Below are 20711 nucleotides of genomic sequence, written 5' to 3'. Positions count from 1 at the left end.
TTTGGAGGGGTTGGAGATCAGTTTTAATAATGCTCCTTGGGGAAGTGAAATTTCATTTGCTTCTTGAAAAAAGGGCAAGATTTTATTAATAGTTTGTCTTTATTCTTTTTATCAGATACTACAGTAAATTGTGTTTGTTTTAGAAAACTGGGAAAATACAAAATGCATAAAAGAGGAAAACTAAAACCATTTATCTCACTACCATCCAAAGATAATCACTGTTAATATGCTGGTATATCTCCTTCCATCTTTTCCTATTAAAAAGTAAAGGCAACTCAGCTTCTCCTTTTCCTTTTTGTCTAATTCTCAGAGAATACCCTTCTGCATCATTGTAGGTAAAAACAATGCAAAGTGAATATAAAAGCATATGAACACGGAGCAATAACATAGCGGGTAGGGCATTTGCCTTGCATGTGGCTGACCCGGCCAACCCAGGTTCGATTCTGTCGCCCCTTTCGGAGAGCCCAGCAAGCTACCAGGAGTATTTCGCCCGTACGGCAAAGCCTTGCAAGCTACCCATGACAAAATCGATATGCCAAAACACAGTAACAAGTGTCACAATGGAGACGTTACTGGGCCCGCTCAAGCAAATCGATGAACAATGGGAGGACAGTGACGGTGACAGTGATGAACATGCACACACAAACTTTTTTGGGTTTGTTTTTGGAATACACCAAGTGGTGCTCAGGATTTACTCCTGGCTCTGCGTTCAAGGGGACCAACTGTAGTGCAGGGATTGAACCTAGATCGGCTGCATACAAGGCAAGTGCCTTAATCCTTTTTCTAGCTCTCTTGTCCCAATATATAACCTTTCCTCTAGGATAAGATCAGGAGACTCTCCTGTCACTGGAATATGTTTATCTGGAATATGTTCAGACTGCATGCTTAAGGCTTTATCTACCAAAAATGTTTCCCCATTACATACATCTCTGTTTTGTGGCTCAGTTCCACTGCCAGAATTCCTCTCTGTGTGTGCTGCTTTAATTCCCTGTTCTTGCTTACATGCCCTCTGGGAATTTCTCTTTGTTCTTTTTTTTTTCCCCTCTGCATTCTAAGAGAATTTCTCAAATAGAAACTTGAACTGAAATTTGTTTTTGTTTTCCAAAACATTGTTTCTGTTGTTTATTAATTTCAATGTGGATTTTTAAATTTTATTTTATTGTTTGCTTTTTGGATCATACCTGGCAATGCTCAGGGATTACCCCTAACTCTGTACTCAGGAATTATTCTTGGCGGTGCTTGGGGAACCATATGAGATGCCCCAAATCAAGCCTGGGTCAGCACATGAAAGGCAAATGTCCTTCCCACTGTAGTATTTCTCCAGCCCCTCTCAATGCAGATTTTAAATCCATTCCTTTGTTGTTGGTTTGAGGGCCATACCAACAATGCTAGGGGGCTACTTCCAACTCAGTATTTAAGGGTCACTCCAAGTGGTGCCCAGCAAACTATCTGCAGCCAGGGATCAAATCTGGGGCTCTAGCGTGCAAAGTATCCACTTTAGTCTTTTGAGCTATCTACCTGGCCAAATCTGCCATTATTTTCTTCGGATTTTGTTTACTTGCTTTTCTGCTCTTTTCAAGTGGTTACTGAAGGCTAAAAAAGGCTTTCATGTAGAGCAAGGGAGAAAGAACTTCTAGGGAGAAGAAAGTCTGAATTTGGGGTATACCAAGAGCTTTGTCTTGCATGGGTTACAAATCTATTGCAAAATATTGATAGATCCTATCCCTAGAATAGTCAGGTGGGAACTGAACAGATGGTTAACCCTGGGTTAGTCCTACCCAGCTGTGAAAAGATTCATCCCCTATTTCCACAGGGTGTAGATATAACATTTTATGTCATGATGTAAAAAAAAAGTTAGGAAGTACTACCCACACTGCTAAGAGGTGACATGTTTGTAAGGCTGGAAAAAAAAATGTCTCACATTGACACTTTCACTAGTTAACTCTAACATTGTGATGGCAGTCAAGAGGGGAGAGAAACTTATTATCAGGAAGAAATAAGAGGCTGCAACAAACTATATGCTCAGTTACAGTCACCATGCCCCCTTAGAAGATCACCTTCCTACTCAGGAATGTCAGGTATGACTGTATGACTTGCTTTGGCCAAAGATTCCATGCCTGTCTCCTGCTAGCAGTGGCCCTGACAGGGTAAGCCTCGAAGAAAGAGGACATAGGCAAGGTTGTGGCTGACTCTCATAGGCCACTAATATGAGCAAAAAACCGTATCTGTTGCTACAGACCAATGAGAGTTTAGGGTTATTTATTGCAGTTTAAGATGACTCATCCAGAGACTTAGTGGGCTAGTCCAAGCTAGAAAATTGACTATTCCTCTGGGAGTTAGAAAACCAATCAATGGAGCGTCTAAGTCAGCTAAATCAGAAGGGAAATATGCTGTCTTACAAAGGCTCCCAGTCAGGGACTGAGAATCATGGGAATATTTGAAAAGGCAAAGAACCTATGCCCAGGGCTGGACTGTGTATCGGTCAGTGTCAGTGTCTTCCACGGCTACATTCTGAGATTACCCGCTGAGCTTTTATTTGATCTAAGCTGATTTCCTAATAGCAAAGCTTATTTTCCACTTTCCTTATGCTCACAACTCAAACGGTATCTGTCTCCTTTGTCATCTTCTTGGAGATTTAACCCCAATAAAAAACACCTGCACAAGCCCTAGTAACTACTGGAGGCTTTACTGCAGGTGTCATTGCAGAGACAGAAGAGAGTACTTGCACTGTATAACCACATTTTTCTGGAAGAAAAAGAAATAATCTTATCAAATGAGTCTTCTCTCCCGGATCTCCCCAAGTCTTCTCAAGGCTCCTAACTCAAACTCTTCTCTGCTCCACAGCCCCTGATCTTGAAACCTCAGTTCTGGGCCCTCAAGAGAGCTCTCATTTAACCCTTATGCTTAATGTAGGCAATTACAACTAAGACAACTGATTTAAGTCAAAGACAGATCCCTAACTAATGTCATTCTCAAAGATTCTGTCCTGAGCTCTCAACTTCAAAAGCAGTTTCCAATATGTACAGTCTGGAACTTAGCTAGCTAGCCTATGGATTTCCATCACTGATGAGATTTTAGGCTTGCAACTGTTTTAAAATTAGAATGCTTTGTGAATATGTAACATGGTTCACTGAGGCCAGAAGCCACTAATTAGTTGCTTTTCTCCTAACAACTTATTGGCATACTGGCTCTGAGAGACAGATGGGGCATGAAAACCAAAGAGCCATGATGCCTACAGCCCTGGTGAGGCAGAACTGAGGGTACCACACGGCAGGGCCATAAGGAAGAGGAAGAGCCCAGAAGTTGAGAGAAAGATCCCAGAAAGGGAAAATGGAAACTATCAAAGCCAAGCCTTAACCGTTTCACTATTTGACCCAGAACAGCTCTGGACTGTTCTCATTCTGTGAACGTTAGCGCTCTTAGATCTTTATGTGAACCCCGAATTGAAATCTGAGTCGGTCCACTTTGCCTCAGTGTGTCGCAGTCCAAACCAGGCTGATGCTTCTCCACATCACCCAGGAGCAGCTTACCTTTTGTGTGAGGTCACTGGCTTCATTGATGTACCGATCTCTATCCTTCTCCAGCTGGAAGATGATCTTCCTCTGCTTCTGAGCCTCCTCTTTGTAGTTCTGGATTTCCTCCTCCAGGTTCCTCTTGGCCTGTTCATGGAGCTTTACCAGGTCAATCTGTTTCTGGGTTGCATGAACTGCTTTAACCATATTCTAAAAAAGGACAACACAACCGTCACATGGCTCAAAACTCATATGACTTTTAGTGAACTTTATTGTTTCATCTTGAAAATAATTAGATGCATTGTTTTTGATAAATAAAAAGAACCATATCCTCTCTTGTCATGATAATATTGTACAAGACACTAAATACGCATACAAATGTATCAAGCAAATTTTTTCTCATGCATATTTTAACACACACACAAATTAACTCAATATTTTTTAAAACACAGATGTCCGTGTCTCAACTCCAAAGATTTATATTCAGAAAATCTGGGATGACACTCAAAGCACCTAGGTTATTTTCATATTCCCACATCTAGCAGCGCACAGTATAAAGGTATTGGGGGCCTTCAGAACTACACCCAGTAATTGTTGGGAGGCACATGGTACCAGGGATCAAATGTGGGTCTTGCAAAAGCTTAGCATGTGATCTTCTACTTGAGCTATCTTCCTTGTGACCCCCTGGATTTTTTAAAGATGAGTTGATGGTTTCTGACACTGAAGTGGAAATGCCTTGGGTTGGTCCCCTAAGAAGCCAGGTCATTCCCCTGAATCACAGAGTTAACAGCAGATAACTCAGGATGGTTTGGCTACTTCCCTAGCCGCAGCTGAATGGACCTAATCACCCATCAAAAAATCCTATGGGCTTTTGAAGTAGGATCTTTAGAATTTTTGCAACTCACTAGAAGATCTAAATAGGAAGCTGTTGGTCATAGCAATTTTCTGCTATAAGACCTAAGAAATAAACAATTTCATTAAAAAGAAAGGCAGATGGAGGAAAAACTTAAAAAGTCCAGTGATAAAGGAAGAACATTGCCTCCCCAAGAATGCCAGGCCAGGTCAGTTCCTGAGACCCCTCTATCTCCTCGGGTTACCATAGGCACCTCAATAGTCCTGTCCCAAACCTCTAATCATCACTTGCCTACAGCCAGATCTGAGAAGCACTAGAAAATAAACAGGTAAAGTGCACCTTAAACCTTGGTTGGGTGATAGTGTAGAAAATAAAAAAGGTCAACTTTGTTTTTAAGCACTGAATTAAACATTTTCTCTTTCAGAGACAAAGCACTTTGACATGACACTGAAAGAACCAAACTGCGTTAACACTGCCTGCTGTCAAAACTGTATCCCTCATTCAACTGACAAAGGCAGCATTTCAAGACTATGGAGAAATGATGTATTACCAGGAAAAGTTGATTGCATACCTGCAAAAGGTTGGGCATGGGTGCAAAGGATGCCATAGCCAGGAGGGAAAAAAAGAAAAAAGTTTGCCTTGCCTAAAAGAAGTAGTTGTCACTGTCACTGTCCTCCCATTGTTCATTGATTTGCTCGAGCGGGCCCAGTAACACTGTGAGACTTGTTACTGTGTTTGGCATCTCAAATACGTCACGGGTAGCTTGCCAGGCTTTGCTGTGCAGGTGAGATATTCTCGGTAGCTTGCCAGACTCTCTGAGAGGGGCAGTTAGCATCAGTCAAATCAAATTAAATGTAAAATTCAGGTTGGGCTACATGTCCTATCATAGCAGAAAACTTACTGTTTACAAGTCTGTATAAAATATAAAATATGAATGTATTAAAATTGTATTGTTAAAAACAAATTTTAAATGTAATAATACTATTTTCATATATAAATTTATGGAGGAAAGGAATGCATTATATCAGGAAATTATGATTTTTCTTAAGAAGTATTCAGCATCTAAAGCTATCTGATGTATGCTATAAAGCTATCATCTAATAGCCTATTATTTTCTGGTATTTCTCCCTTCAAGACTCTTTATTTAAAGATTAAAGGCAGTCCATTTTGCTAACATCTGTTCAATTCTGGGAAATGTAAAGAAAGAATGAAAATCAAACTGAACAAATAGAGGTTGTTTCAACTTTGAAGAGATGAAGCTGTCTTGACCAAAAGTCATCAGGCCATCTGTTCTGGAAGCTGACTCTGCATAGTACACCTGTGCTTCCTGAAGAAAATCCTTGAGCAGAAAGTTGTCCCTAAATCCTTGACAGAAGATAATCTCCTGAGAGTGACTATAATGGAAGGAATCCTCTGGAAGGGACCTTTTGAAGGAGAGAGCTGGAATAGAGGGTCTCAAGATCCCTCAGCTTTGTATCATATTGCACTCAAATACCAGAAGAGATCAGAGCAGGAGTGGGTGGTAGGGTGTGGCAGAAGGACCACAGCCTGCAACAATCCTGAAAAGAAGAAAGGCAAGAAGTGTTTCCTACCACCCACTAGGCATCCTCATCACCACTGGGGTTTCTTACCACCAACTATCACCCTCAAACATTAGGGGATTTTTTTAGTAGCATTTACTTGTATTTTCTGCAGTAGCAAAAAACACAGATTATAGATATCTAATTCAACAAAAATGTTGACCAGAAGCTCAGAATACCATCAAATAACACACCAGCAACAAAAACAAAACACACAAAGCATGTAAATCCCCTGTGCATTTATATTATAGTTCTTCTAAGTCCTTTTGCGTCCTAGGTGGTGGTAATACAGTTTCAAACATGGAGCAGTGAACAGTGGGCTTCGGACAGTGTACAATGAACAGTGGACTGTTGCTTATGGGGAAACTGAGCATTAGTACTCATCCTAACCGACTTCTGTTTGCCCAGGTTTTGTTTGAAACCTGTTAGTCAGCAATTATGGCTGTACTTACCACGTTACTATGACACACTGACCTTATTTAATATATCCCTTTCTCTCAGAAGCTCATCCATTGCTTTCTTATCAAGCTCTGCTTGTTTCTTTGATGCTTCCACCTCTAAATTGCAAGGGAGAAAAGCAAACATAAATGTCAAGTCCATGGTTAAAGAAACTATGATACATCTACACAATAGATCAAGTCATGAAATTTGCTTTTAAGTGGATGGATATGGAAAGTATCATGCTAAGTGAACTGAGTCAGAGAGGGACAGACATATAGTGACTGTACTTATTTGGGGAATATAAAATAACATAGTATGAGACTAACCCTCAAGGAAAGTAGATACAAGGGCCAGGAGTTTGATCCATGGTTTGGAAGCCTGCCTCATGTGCTGGGGAGAAGGAAGTTGGGATGGAGAAGAGACCACTTAGTCAATGATGGTTGGGGGGATTGCTCAGAATGAGAGATGTGTGCTGAAAGTAGATTAAGGACCAAACATGATGGCCTCTCAGTATCTGTATTGCAAACTATGATGACCAAAAATTAGAGAGAGAGAGAGAGAGAGAGAGAGAGAGAGAGAGAGAAGGAAACTTCCTCCTATGGAGGCAGGGGTGGGGTGGAGTGGGAATGGTGGGAGGCATACTCGGAGACATTGGTGGTGGAAAATGCCTCTGGTGGAGGGATGGGTATCCAATCATTGTATGACTGAAACTCAATCATGAAAGCTTTGTAACTGTATCCCGTGGTGATTCAATTAAAAAATTTTTAAAAAAATAAGAATATCAAGTTCACCTGGGAGAGCATCTGCCCAAATCAAAGTGGCACAAAAGTGGCTTTCTACAAGCGATTGGGAGCTATACTGCTGTTTGTTGAGTGTGATCAGGTCTCCGTTACAACTCAGAGAGCAAGTCTTCCTGTCCCACTGAGTAAGTGGAAACTGTAGTTTAGGGATTAAGCTACAGTCCCAGGGTCCACAGCAAGAGGAGACAGGGCTGAGAATGGGAGAAGTTTTCCCTGACTCCAAAAAGCACTGCTCTCCTTAAACTTTTTTTTTGAACACACGAAGAAATTGGAGAAATAAACAAACGAGAGGGAAAGCTTACATCTACTAGAATCTATTTAGGGTCATGATGTCTCTTTCCAGAATTCTTACTATGAAAATATACATACATGGAAAGAATCATAAAAATATACAGAATATATATGTTCATTTATTTGTTCATATATTTACACTCCAAAATGGACTAGCACTATACACGCTGCTCTGGAGCTTGAATTTGTAAGTACCAAACATTAAATAAATTTTACTATATGAAAATATATCATTTAGGGCAGGAGGAAAAATATATATAATTTATTTAGCTAATTCTTTCATCTTAACATGTAAGCTGATTCTCTTTTTTAGGCAATTATAAGCAATAATCTGGAGGAGTTTTTGTTCATTTGTTTCTCTAGACAAAGAGATCCTGTATCAAAGGGGACTTTGGTGGAGAGACCAGTGTTCAGGGTACCATATGCTGTGCTGGATTTGAATCATTGGTGTGGCCACAGCAAGGCAAGCACCTTAACCCCAGTCTCCAACAGGTTTGTGGGTTTTGGAAGGGTATTTTTGTTGGTTTGGTTTGGATTTTTTCTTTTTTTTTGGAGAGGGGCAACATCAGCAGTGCTCAGGGCTTTCTCCTGGCTCTGACCTCAGAACTCAGACACCTCTGGTGGCTCAGAGGACCATATGGGATGCCAGGGATCAAACCAGTCAGCTCATACTAAGCGAGTGCCCTACCTGCTATACTATCACTCTGGCCCCCGGAAGGGAATTTTTTTAAAAGAGATTTCTCCCCTGCCAGACATCTCTCAAAAAAATTCCTTCACCCTTCTCAGAGAGCCCAGCAAGCTACCGAAAGTATCTTGTCCTCAAGGCAAAGCCTGGCAAGCTACCCTATATGCCGAACATTGTAACAAGTCTTACAATGTTACTGGGACTGCTCAAGCAAATCGATGAATAATGGGAGGACAGTGACAGTGATAGTGACTTAAATCCCCACTCAAGTCACCATTGGGTTCTATTCTTATATTTTATCTTTGGCAGTTCTATAGGTTTTTTAAATTAGTATTTACACATTTAATTCACTTTACTTTGATTAGTAGAGATGTAGTGAAACTACTTTTTCATTTTTTATGGCTTTTTATATTTTTTTCAAGCTGTTCCACACTTTACCCCTTTTTATCAAGAATTATTATCCTTTTTGTAGATTCATAACAGTTTTCATATACAATAATGATATGGCAATTTTTTGGTCAATTTATTCTTTATATATGCAGTTTGCTACATTAAAAATTTGCTTTTATTTCATAAAATTTCCCAATCTTAACTTATAAACTTTTGTGTTATCTTTTCCCCTAAAATGTTAAATAATTTTATAATTTATATTAAATAATTATATAATAGTAAATAAATAATTAAAGAATCTTATTAGCATGTTGCTATTTTTATTTATTTTACCATGTTTTAATAATCCATACTAAATAGTGATATAAAACATCTTTATTTTAGCTAATAATCTTAAAGATCAGAAAAGTTATCTTTATTTTAGATAATTGGAATCTTTTCAGTTTTTTCCATTGGTCTGTTTATTCAGCCATTTCTCTAGCACTATTCAATTATCTTTCTGGAAGAACACTAGACCAGTATTCAAGTCCCAAACAACAGAAATCACTGAAACCTTTTTTGGAAATATTAAATGTTGAGACTAACTTGATCAGATTCCTATTTCTTTCATATTGAGTTTTCTCCTCCAGGATTCTGATACATATCTCCAGTCTTTTCAGACTTTCCTTCAAACTTACTCAACAGAAATCTGCAGTGGTATTTTTATGTCTTTCAGATATCTTATTCATATATTTTAAAAATTTTAGTTGCCATTGCAAAAGGGATTTTTTTCATCATGTATCCTGATTCTTTGTATGAAAGAAAGCTACCAATATCTATAGTTATTTTCTCAACAGCCACTATGTAGAATTCTTGTGTTTCCAGTTTTTTTCAATTGTTTCTTGGATTCTGCAGTAGAAAGTTATTAACATAGGAGGATTCATGCTCTTGCCAAATATGTCCAGTACCACTCTTTAGTGGGCATATGAAAAGGAAGAGGTATCTGAGAATAAATAATGACATAAATGACATCCATAATATAGCTGAAAGAGAGCATAATGACTTCCAGACATATAATTTAAGGATAAAGAATTGGGATCAAGACTTAAGAAATTTGGGGTGTGGACGGAGAAAGAATGATCCCCTAATATACACATATATTAAATTTGATTTTGAGTTTAAATTATTACAAGCAATCACTTAATCACTTAACTTCCCGTTAGTCGTCGATTTGCTCTAGCGGGTGCCAGTAACGTCTCCATTTGTCCCTGTCGCGTGCTAGTGTAGCCCAATGGCATCTGTTCGCTCTGGGAACATGAAGAGCCTCGAACCGATCGTTCATGATCTTGACGAAGAAGTCTGACCATCTGGTAGGTGGGCGGCCACGTGGTCTTTTGACATCCCGTGGAATCCAGTCGGTAACAGCTCTAGTCCAGCGGTCGTCTTTAAATCTCATTACATGACCAGCCCATCTGATTTTTGACACCTTGGCAAATGAGACAGCGTCCCTGATTCTTGATCGTCTACGGATGTCGGAACTCCGGATTTTTTCTCTCATTTGAGTGAAACATGATATTCCAAGCATAGCTCTTTCTATTCTTCTTTGGGAGACCTGAATAGCATTCTCATCCTGTTTGCATAGGGCCCAGGTCTCTGAGGCATATGTTAATGCAGGAAGAACAGTGGAATCAAAGAGATGTGCCCGGAGCCGGAGGTTCTTCGTCCTCTTAGCTATTTCTTCGACGTTCTTGAAGGCGTTCCAAGCCGCTCTCTTCCTCCTGCGCAGCTCGGGTGCCAGGTCATTTGTCATGTTGACTTCTCGACCTAGGTACACATAGCTGTTGCATTCGGAGATGGTCGTTCCGTTGAGAGCGAATGAGGCATCAGGAACGAGGCTGTTTCTCATAAACATTGTCTTCGTAAGATTCAGCTGTAGTCCTACCTTTCCACATTCACGGTCAAAGTCGGCCAGCATTTGTGCCGCTTGGCTGATGTTTGGTGTTATTAAAACAATGTCATCAGCAAAGCGGAGGTGGTGTAGTTGCCGACCATCTATCTTCACTCCCATTCCTTCCCATTCCAGTCGTCGCATGATGTTCTCGAGGGTGGCACTGAAGAGTTTCGGTGAAATGGTATCACCCTGCCGAACCCCTCTCTTGACATCAATGATTACTTCTTTGTAGAATAGTGAGATCCTGGCTCATTGGCTTATGCTAGAATACAAGCATCCTGGAATTCCAGCATCATGCCTGCACTTAGAATACACCCAATTTGGTGCATGAATGAATGAAATGAAGAAATGAATCAGGACAATTTGCAACTGAACCTCAATTTCATATAAGTATGTATATATTTCCTGGAACCAGAGTGTATATAGTGGGCAGGGTGTTTGCTCTGCAAGCAGTCAACAGGGGTTTGTTTCTCACATGGTCCCCCAAGCATTGCCAGGAGTAATTCCTGAGTGCAGAGCCAGGAGTAATCCCTGAACATCACCAAGTTTGTCCCCCAAACAACAACAATTTCCTTATGTCTTAGAAGGAAAAGTATCTGCACTCCACAAACACTAAAATATGTCAATATCACTAATAATTTTATCTAGACATTGAGCTTTTAGCAAGATGGTTTTATGCTTTCATGTATGTTAGTTCATTCAGTGAGTTACAATTCAACAACACACATAAATAAAGATGAATGCAAGCCCAGGTGATCTGTCTCCAAGTTCAGAGTGTTTCTAACATTCCAAACTTCATCCTGTGCCCTACTTAAATAATTCTATTCTTTCAGAATGAGATAAGAGCCTAACCTGTTACAAAATCAGTACTAAATTTAGCTACTAACACTAAATACTAATAGGTGACATTTAGAAAGCACTTACATATGTACTAGGCACCAAGCACAGTACTTTATGTTCAGTGCACTCCCTCAACAACTGTGACGGGTATGAGACCAGAGCCAAGGCAGATCTGACTCCAGAATTTCTATCCTTAATGGTTTTCAGTGTCTTTGACCCTCAAAGTTTTCCCTCACAAGTCAATGAGTCAGTAGCTGAGTAAAACAAGAGTTCAAGGGGGTATGGTGCCACCAGCAGGTCAATCTGTACCTGTGAGGCGAGTGCATCAGCAGCCTGATGGCTCCTTCAGACTTCCAGATACCCCAAAATTGCTGCTGTGCCTTTGGCCAGACCCCAAAAACTTGGGGCAAAGTTTACCAAGAAAGTAAACGGCCAAAAGTTAGGTATGTGGGAAACACACCCACAAACCACCTCCGGCTCAGCTATAAAATTGGAGGCAAGGCCTCTCTAGTTCCTGATTGAACTGCTTACTGGCCATGATCCCAGAGACTCAGAAATGAATCTTGGAAACCAGCGGCTTTAGGTAGAAATGCGCCCGGTCCCTGCAGTAGGTTACCGGTGCTGGGCCAATCCAGGTGGGAATAGGTTTCGTGCCTTGGCCTGTTCCCCCTGGTGGCCCAGTGGCTGCCATCCTTTAGAGGCCACTGGATAGTCAGGTTTGGGCTCCCAGTGATGAGACACACAGTGCCTCACGGGATGGCGGTGGAGCCAGGCCTGTCCTCCCCTCCCCAACGAGACCCCAAGTCATCACCCACAAATGGCCTCTCTGGCTCCTGATCAAGCTGCTTAATGGCCTTGATCCCAGAGACTCAGAAACAAATCTTGAAACCCAGCGGCTTTTGGCAGAAATGTGTCCGAACCCTGCAGTAGGTTACTGTCGCCTGGCCACCCCAGGGGGGAAAGGGTGCTGTCCCTCCGCCTGTTTCCCCCTGGCGGCTCAGTGGCTGCCATCCTCCAGAGGCCAATGGACAGTCAAGCTTGGGCCCGCAGTGACAAAACTTGTTGGGCTTCACGGGATGGGGTGGAGCTGGGCCTGTCCTCCCCACCCCAACGAGACCACAAGTCATCGCCCACGAACGGCCTCTCTGGCTCCTGATCAAGCAGCTCAACAGCCATGATCCCAGAGACTCAGGAGCAAATCTCGAAACCCAGTGACTTTTGGCAGAAATCCCTTCAGATTTAAGTGTTAAAATTTCGGAATTTCAAAATTACATGGCCCTACTGCAGCCAGGCAACATCATATGTTATTCATAACCAGCAATAGAACACAAATTGTCTATTGTTGCCTTTTCAGCATATCTGAGTGTTGGGGTAAAATCTCAAATAATAATGGTGGGTCTGGTGTCGAAATATTGAATGTGATCAAAGTAGAGAAAGAGTAATGTGGAAATCATCTGCCCCACAGGTGGCGGGAGGGTGTGGGATGGGGGGTATACTAGGGATTTAGTGGTGGAGAATGGGTACTGGTGAAGGTATGGGTGTTTCATTGTATGACCGAGACTTAATCCCAAAAGCTTTGTAACTGCTCTCACGGTGATTCAATAAATAAAATTATAAAAAATGAAAAGAAAACAAGAGTTCACCATATGTAAAAGTATTAATAGAAAATAAAAAATTATAAATCATTAAGTTTTATCCCACTGATTCTGGGTACAATTGGGAAATTCATTCTAACTTGTCCCTTATTTTCTTCAGAAAAGAGGGAATAAGGCAAAAGATCATAAAGAATCCAGACCTGTTATTTTCTTCATCAACAAATATTGACTAATGCTTGGAGGTGGATTTATATTGAGCCAAAATAGTTAATTGAGTATTTTTTTAGGATAAGAAAGTTTGGGGTGGGGCTGGAGTGATAGCACATCAGATAGGGGGTTTGTCTTGCACGCGGCCAACCTGGGTTCGATTCCCAGCATCCCATATGGTTCCCCGAGCACTGCCAGGAGTAATTTCTGAGTGCAAAGCCAGGAGTAACCCCTGTGCATCACCAGGTGTGACCCAAAAACAAAACAAAATAAAAGTTTGGGGGCTGTAGCAATAGTCAAGTGGCTAGGATGCTTGTTGTGCACATGGCTGACCTGGGGTCAATCCCCAGCACCCCATTTGGCCCCCAGAGCACTGACAGGGGATATCTTTGAATGCAGAGCCAGGAGTAATGCCTGAGCATGGCTGGGTGTGGCCCAAAAACAACAACAAAAAGAAGAAAGTTTGAGGTATCAAAATGGCATCCCCTGCATATTTTCTGCTTACCAGTTTTAAGTTTCTTTCATTATTATTATTATATTATTATTTGCTTTTTTGTCGGGGAGGAGAGGGGTTGTACCTGGTGATGCTCAGGGGTTACTCCTTGCTCTTCACTCAGGAATTACTCTTGGCAGTGCTCGGGGGACCATATGGGATGCTGGGGATCGAACCTGGGTCAGCTGTGTTTAAGGCAAACGCCCTCCCTGCTGTACTATAGCTCCCGCTCCTTGTACAGTTTCCATGATGAAACTGTTTTGAAACTTTCTCATGGTTTTGGTTTGCACATATGGAGCCCTGAGTTGCAAAACATTCATTACCACTAGAACGTTCATAAAATAAGACAACACAGACAAAGCATAGAATGGCTGTTGGTTTACCTCTCTCCAGTGCCAAAATCTGATTCTTTAGTGTTTCTTTATGCTGCTCCACTTCTACCTTTTGCTCTTCAATCACCCGCAATTTCTTATGAATTTGTTCTCTGATTTTATTAAGCTTCCCAATGTCAAGGCGCATCTGATGGACTTCATCCTCTTTGGCCTGTAATTAGTGAGAGAGAATTAATCAGAGACAGTGTAAATAAAGGGCCATGACTAGATGCTGGCAAACTCAGAATTAATCAAAGGCAATGCTGCCTGTGGCAGTGAGAAGCTGTTGCATGGGGTTAAATCAACACACACCGGTTCTGAGAGAAATCTCAAAACCCTGTTGTTGGGATAAAATAGGTGGTGCTATGAAGCTAAATATGTCTCCAGATACCACCACAAGAATGCTGTGTGGTCACTATTATAAATAAAAATGTCAAATGTGCAGATTAATTAGCAATTTTTATAGAATCAAATAGTGAACTTTCTCAGAAGGTTATTAAATGCTATATTATATCTCAAAACTCATTTGGATCCCTGTGGCCTGTAGTGCAATTGCACTTACTACAGAAGGGGTCTTCCTTTCTCTATGCAGGTTTGTACAAGGTGTACAAATAGGAGATCGGAGAGACAATAAAAGGAGGTCTACAAAATGGCAATGAGCCCCAAAATAATCATTCTTCCATTGCAAAGCACCAGAATTTTTTTCCTGACTTTTATCATTAATTTGCTTTTAAAGTGTTTTTACTCTTAGAAATTACTGGAAAAGAAACCAGTGCATCTTCTGCAAATGAAGGCTTGTGATTATCCCTAGAACTTAATAATGGAGATACTGGATTTATACTTCGATTATGGCTAGAGACAGAATCCCATAGGTTCAGAATCTGTTAACAAAAATATTCTATCTCTCAAGGTGCCCCGCCTGTTATCAAAAGAGAGAATTCATGGCATAAAAATTTATTGCTTTAATTTCACCTTAGGAGCTAATTCATTTTTCCATGAAGCAGTCGTTTCATTTTTGCTTCAACTTACAGCATTCTGATAAAGAACACTTTTGAATTAAGACCCCTGGGCAGCTTTAATGGTTTATCAGCCTTACATCCAACAGGGTCCAAATTAGTTGACCTAAGGTCCCTTTTGATTCTAAGATGTTCTAATTTCAGTAGTTATCAATCCAGACCCTGTGATTGGATTTCAGAAAAATCCCAGAACTCTACCCTAGAGGACAAGTAAAGCAAGATACAAGTGTGCAAATAAATGTGTGTATGTGTACATACATACCAGTACATGTACGTTCAGTATCTTCACTAAAGGCCCTTTGCTGTGATATATTATGACTTACTGCTCAAATGCATGTACTATTTTTGAATCATCATTCATTTATGTGCAGTATTCTAGTATAACCAAAATAGGGTTTATAAGTTTATCAGGATTAAAATGCTCAGTATGAAGTTGTTCTGTTCAGCATGAAGTCATACCATATATATCAACATATAAAACTGTTATCCAAACTAATTTGCCAGCACTCTTCAATGAAGATAAGGAAAAGAGCAGGAAACCTGCATTGATATTTATATTGGGTAGAAGTGAAAAATCATGGTTTTACAAGCCCAAATTCTCTTCCTACAGTCTTCCCAGTCCACCTACTCCATGCAAGTAGTAAAATACAATCTGACACCTTTGTTCTGTACCTACAATGGTCTCTAGCTCTGGGCAACTTGCAACTTGCAAGGTTAAGACTACAGAGATGAACCTCTGAGCTTGCTTTGGGAAGCATATGCATTTGCGTATGATCGATAGCCAAATTTTAGAATTAAGAATGGGAACTGCCTGTTTCCAGGTATAAAGCAACATGTAGATTTGTGCCTGCTCTTGATGTATCCAAGTTATTCAGCCTAAGATTCCAACCACGAAAACCACCCTATAGTATTAAAAGGGAGTGAGAAAAGAGTGCTAGAGGGTCAGTATGTGACTGGATATTTACTTTGAGCTCCGACGCCTTCTGCTGGTTTTCCTGGGCTAACTGTTCACAAACCAAAACGTGTTGCTCGTTTTCTTGCTGAAGTTTAGAATTTCTCATCTGGAAATGCTCCAGTTCCTTTGCAGCTCTCTCGTTCAGTATCTGAAAGTGGAAAGGGGCTGGTTATGGCTTTTTAATCTGATTACTGTATCTGCATACCCACTCAGGAGGCCCTACAAACCTCCTGGGGCAATGCCAGCAGTCACTCTTTCTCTTGTCTTTGTAGAAATTGTTTTTTATCCCCTATGAAAGCACTACTGAACTCATATATGATGAATGTTAAATGGCTGAGGCAAATGACGCCTCCTAATGAATAACACAGTGAGTATCATTTTTTTTTCTGGGAGCCTTGGGAAGTCTTGTTCACAGGTGGTGGATAAATATTTTAATGCCTCTTTGCCATTTGGCAGATTTCACAGGCATCGCATACACAACAATTGCTATAATCATTGCAAATGAACTCAAGATTCAAACGGGTTTATCAGCTATGGAACTCCAAAGCTACATCTTCAGAGGCAAACCCTGCTTTAACATGCCTCCGACATTTTCGAAAGGGAACTGTTCACTAACACTAATGCAGAAACAATTCTCTTTTAATACAACTTAAGTCAAAACCAGGGAACAGCAGTGGAGTGATTGATATCCGTGTCTGTCAGAGTTTCCTCTTCCTACCTTGACTATTCTAAGCAGACATGCTTTTATAAAACAGGGGATTATTTTGGAGGGCAGGAGTGGAAATCATTGCTATTGGCAGAATATTGGAAAGATGGAGGAATAACAAAGCAGTTAAAGGAAAAAGGGAGGGAAAGAAGATAGCTTGCACAGTCATTCTAAAAAAGAATTTCCATGCCAGCAAAAGTTAATCACCCAATTTCTCATCGATAGGTACTAAATAAAATATACCCAGCTACACTAAAATTGAGGTTGTGTTTCACATGAATCTTGGATACTGCTAAACAAAGCAAAGGCTTTGATGTTCAAATCCTCTCAAATTTCATCATCAAAGTCTTTTTCTTGTGCATATTACAGATAATGTAATAATCTATTTAATTTCTTGCTTAACATAAGATTAATAAAGCAGATGACAAAAATAGGTATTCTCATAAGGTTTTTAAGTAGAAAATGTTATATGACTTTTCAATTCTGTGGGAACTTCCTAAGATAAAATAATGTCAAGAAACTACTTTTTTTAGTTACATGAATTGCTTCCTTAAGAAATGAGAAAAAAAAAGACAAATTGGAATTATTACTATTTAACCTGAGTTATCTTAAATTTCTATTATTAAGTAAATGTTTTAAATAATGTCATATTTTAAATCCATAAAGACTGAGTATAGTTTCCTAAACTTGAAACTTTAAAAAGAATAAGTATGTCAAAAATAAATCATGTCATGACTGAAACTCAAACATGAAAGTTTTGTAACTATCTCATAGTAACTCAATTTTAAAAAGGTTTTAAAAATTTTTTTAAAAATCACTGGAGCAATAGCACATCAGGTAGGACATTTGCCTTGCACATAGCCGACCCAGGTTCGATTCCTCCACCCCTCTCAGAGAGCCTGGCAAGCTATGGAGAGTATCTCGTCCACATGGCAGAGCCTGACAAGGTACCCGTGGTGTATTCTATATGCCAAAAACAGTAACAAATCTCACAGTTTGTTGTGAGACATTACTGGTGCCCACTCGAGCAAACCGTTGAACAACAGGAGGACAGTACTACAGGACAGTGCTACAGTGCTAATATGAGATTAACACCAAGGACAATAGAGATAAGGACCAGGAGAACTACTCCACCATTTGGAAGCTGGCCTCACATGCTGGAGGAAGAGGCAGTTAGTTTTTTTGGTTTTGTTTTTGCGGGTCACACCAGCAATGCACAGGGGTTATTCCTGGCTCTGCACTCAGGAATGACTCCTGGCGGTGCTCAGGGAACCATATGGGATGCTGGGAATCGAACCTGGGTTGGCTGTGTGCAATGCAAACTCTCTACCTTCTGTGCTATCGCTCCAGCCCCTGAAAAGACAGCTGGGATGGAGAAGGGGCCACTAAGTAAATGATGGTTGGAGGAATCACTCTGGATGGGAGATGAGTGCTGAAAGTAGACTAATGACCGAACATGATGGCCTCTTAGTATCTATGTTGCAAACCAAAAGTAGAGAGAGAGTAAGAAGAAATGTACCTGCCACAGAGGCGGGGGTGGGATGGGGTGGGGAAGCTGGGAGGGGGACAGGGAACATTGGGCACTGGTGGGAGGGATGGGTGATTGGTCATTGTATGACTGAAACTTAATCATGAAAGTTTATAACTGTATCTCACAATGATTCAATTTTAAAAAGACACAAATAAATAAATCATGTCAGAGCTATACAATAGAATATTACAAAATAGCAACAAGGATGAATGGTCTATTGAACTCTGTCCAATACAACTTTCTATATTAATATATTAACTATCTTCTCTCTACAACTTGACACCTACTAGTCTCCTGTGACTATTGAAAACTTGAAATATTGTTAGTACAACCAAAGAACTAAATTTATTTTATTTAAATAACCCAAATTTGGGCCAGAGTGATAGTACAGAGGGTAGGATGTTTGACTTGCATGTGACTGACCTGATTTCAATCCCCAGCATCTCATATGGTCCCCTGAGCACCACCAGTAGTGACTCCTGAGTGCAGAGTCAGGAGTAACCCCTGAGCGTTGCAGGACGTGGCTCAAAAACCAAATCAAACCAAAACAAAACAAAATAACCCAAATTTGCATAGCCATGTATGGCTCATGACTACCATATTGAAAAACACAGTTCTATAACCATGTGACATCAACATAAATAAATCTCATGAACTGAATACTGTCAGAGGTTAGACAAAAATGACTATATTCTATATAAGATTCCAAGCCTGTAAAATCTGATTAAATTCACAACAGATCACTTGGGGAAAGAGGGACGTGGAGGAATCTCAAGTGGACTTTTGGGTGCTGTTCCTTAGGCAAAGTCTAGGTGACCCTAGATACAATGGAAAAAATTCACTGAGTGACATTTTTGTAACGTGTAATCTTCTATACAATTATAAGATTAAAAAGAAATTAACCAATGGGAGGTGGAAGAGAGAAAGAGAAAGCTTATATACCCATAAGAGCTTTTGGGGACTGGAGCTATAATACAGCAGGTAGAGCACTTGCTTTGCACACAGCCAATGTGGATTCAATCTGGCATGTCCCCTTGGACCTCACCAAAAGTGAACCTTGAGCACAGGGTCATGAGTATATACTGAGTACCACCTGTTGTTCTGCCCCATCCTCACCACCCCCTCCAAAATTAGCTTTCAAAAACCAAATGCAGTACAGGGTGTTTACAAGCCACCGAAGAAAATTCTAAATGTTCCGACAGACCACAAAAAAGTTGTTACTTGTATGAGGACCCCTGGTGTAGCCCACACCAAGCGCACCTTCTGTTCCTTCAGCTGCTGTTCCAGTCTCAGCAGCTCCTCCTTGCTCTTCTGCACATACTGTTGCAGGGACTTGATTTCTGTCTGCCTGCTGTCCATGTCTATCTGAATCTGCTTCAGCTCTTTCTCTAGTTTTTCCTTCTTCCGAGACTCCCGAGATGCTTCATTCTGACGTTGCTGGATCTCTTGTTGGAACTACAGGCAGAGAAAGGACAGGAAAAAGATGAACAACTCTCATTTAACGCATCAAATTTCCCCTCTCAGATCTTTTCTTTTCAAGGTGGCCATTTGGTAGTAGTCTACCCTGGATATTTAGCGACACGTTGAGTGTTCGAGAACTTTGCAAGAACATATTGCTGTGTTTTCCAGAGCCTTGATACATAGAGGGTAGAAACAAATCCACCAAGAATGGTATAAAATCTAATAAAGCAGGAAAGCCCAGAATTCTAGCCAGTTTAAACAGGGAAAGGATTCATTAATCGGAACTCAATAAAACACAGCCCACCACCCTATCTATGAAATGGTATTTTACATGTGTCTTGGACATCACTAAACAGAGCACTCTAGTTTAATCTGGAAAGTCTCTAAAAAGTGCTTCTCATAACTGTTCACTTCTTTTGCTTCTGGAGGCTACAAGTATGTGTTATCTGTCAGACTTTTGACTCTGTAGAAAAATGTTAGAAAGAATTTGCTATAGGGTTTCCTCATCAAGAGCCAAAGAAACTATCTCCACTATCCCCCAGATGCAGGGTGCCCTGGTCTTCCTCAGGGAGACTTTCTTGAGCCAAAACTCTAAGCAGTGCCCTGTTTAATTGACTTCCAACAGAAAATGCTGGGAAGAATGACAAGGAACACTGCTCCAGTAAGAACAAGCCAGAGAAACAAGCAGAACAATGAATGTTTCCTTTGGGCCCCAACAGGTATAAGTCAGCAAGGAAGGAAAGGAAGGGAGCTGGGGAAAGCACTGTGTCCTCCAGCAATGCTCCTCCATGGTGCCCTCATCTGCACCAACCCCACCTGCGTGATGGTCTGCTCAGCGTCTTCACGGTTGCGCTCGGTTTCTTGCTGCTGTTCAGTGCTTTGCGCTAAGGCCTCCCGTAATTTCACCACTTCCGACAAGAGCTGATCTCGCTCCTTGGTCACTTCTTCTTTGAACTTCAGTAAATCCCGGATGCTAAAAGAGAACACAGAAATCAGAGCACGGTTGCTTCTGCTCAGGGCTCTTTTGCTAATAGCTTCTGGCTCATTTTCAGGA

General features: G+C 40.7%; 1 protein-coding gene across 1 annotated transcript in view; it reads right to left on the bottom strand.

Moving 5' to 3' along the window:
• CFAP58 (cilia and flagella associated protein 58) overlaps window positions 1–20711 on the bottom strand; it is a 104608-nt gene that overhangs the window by 71222 nt on the left and 12675 nt on the right. The window contains exons 4-9 of the mRNA XM_056120319.1: window positions 20474–20630; window positions 19457–19651; window positions 15970–16107; window positions 14001–14160; window positions 6420–6502; window positions 3531–3722 (exon numbers count right to left, since the gene is read on the bottom strand). Of these exons, the coding sequence (XP_055976294.1) occupies window positions 3531–3722; window positions 6420–6502; window positions 14001–14160; window positions 15970–16107; window positions 19457–19651; window positions 20474–20630 (925 nt within the window). The remainder of the gene's footprint in view (window positions 1–3530; window positions 3723–6419; window positions 6503–14000; window positions 14161–15969; window positions 16108–19456; window positions 19652–20473; window positions 20631–20711) is intronic.

Source organism: Sorex fumeus, unplaced genomic scaffold, assembly GCF_029834395.1.
Source record: "Sorex fumeus unplaced genomic scaffold, SorFum_2.1 ptg000043l, whole genome shotgun sequence".
NCBI classification, from domain to species: domain Eukaryota; kingdom Metazoa; phylum Chordata; class Mammalia; order Eulipotyphla; family Soricidae; genus Sorex; species Sorex fumeus.
Note: the sequence above shows the minus strand (reverse complement) of the source record. Positions and strands in the feature narration are given on the sequence as shown.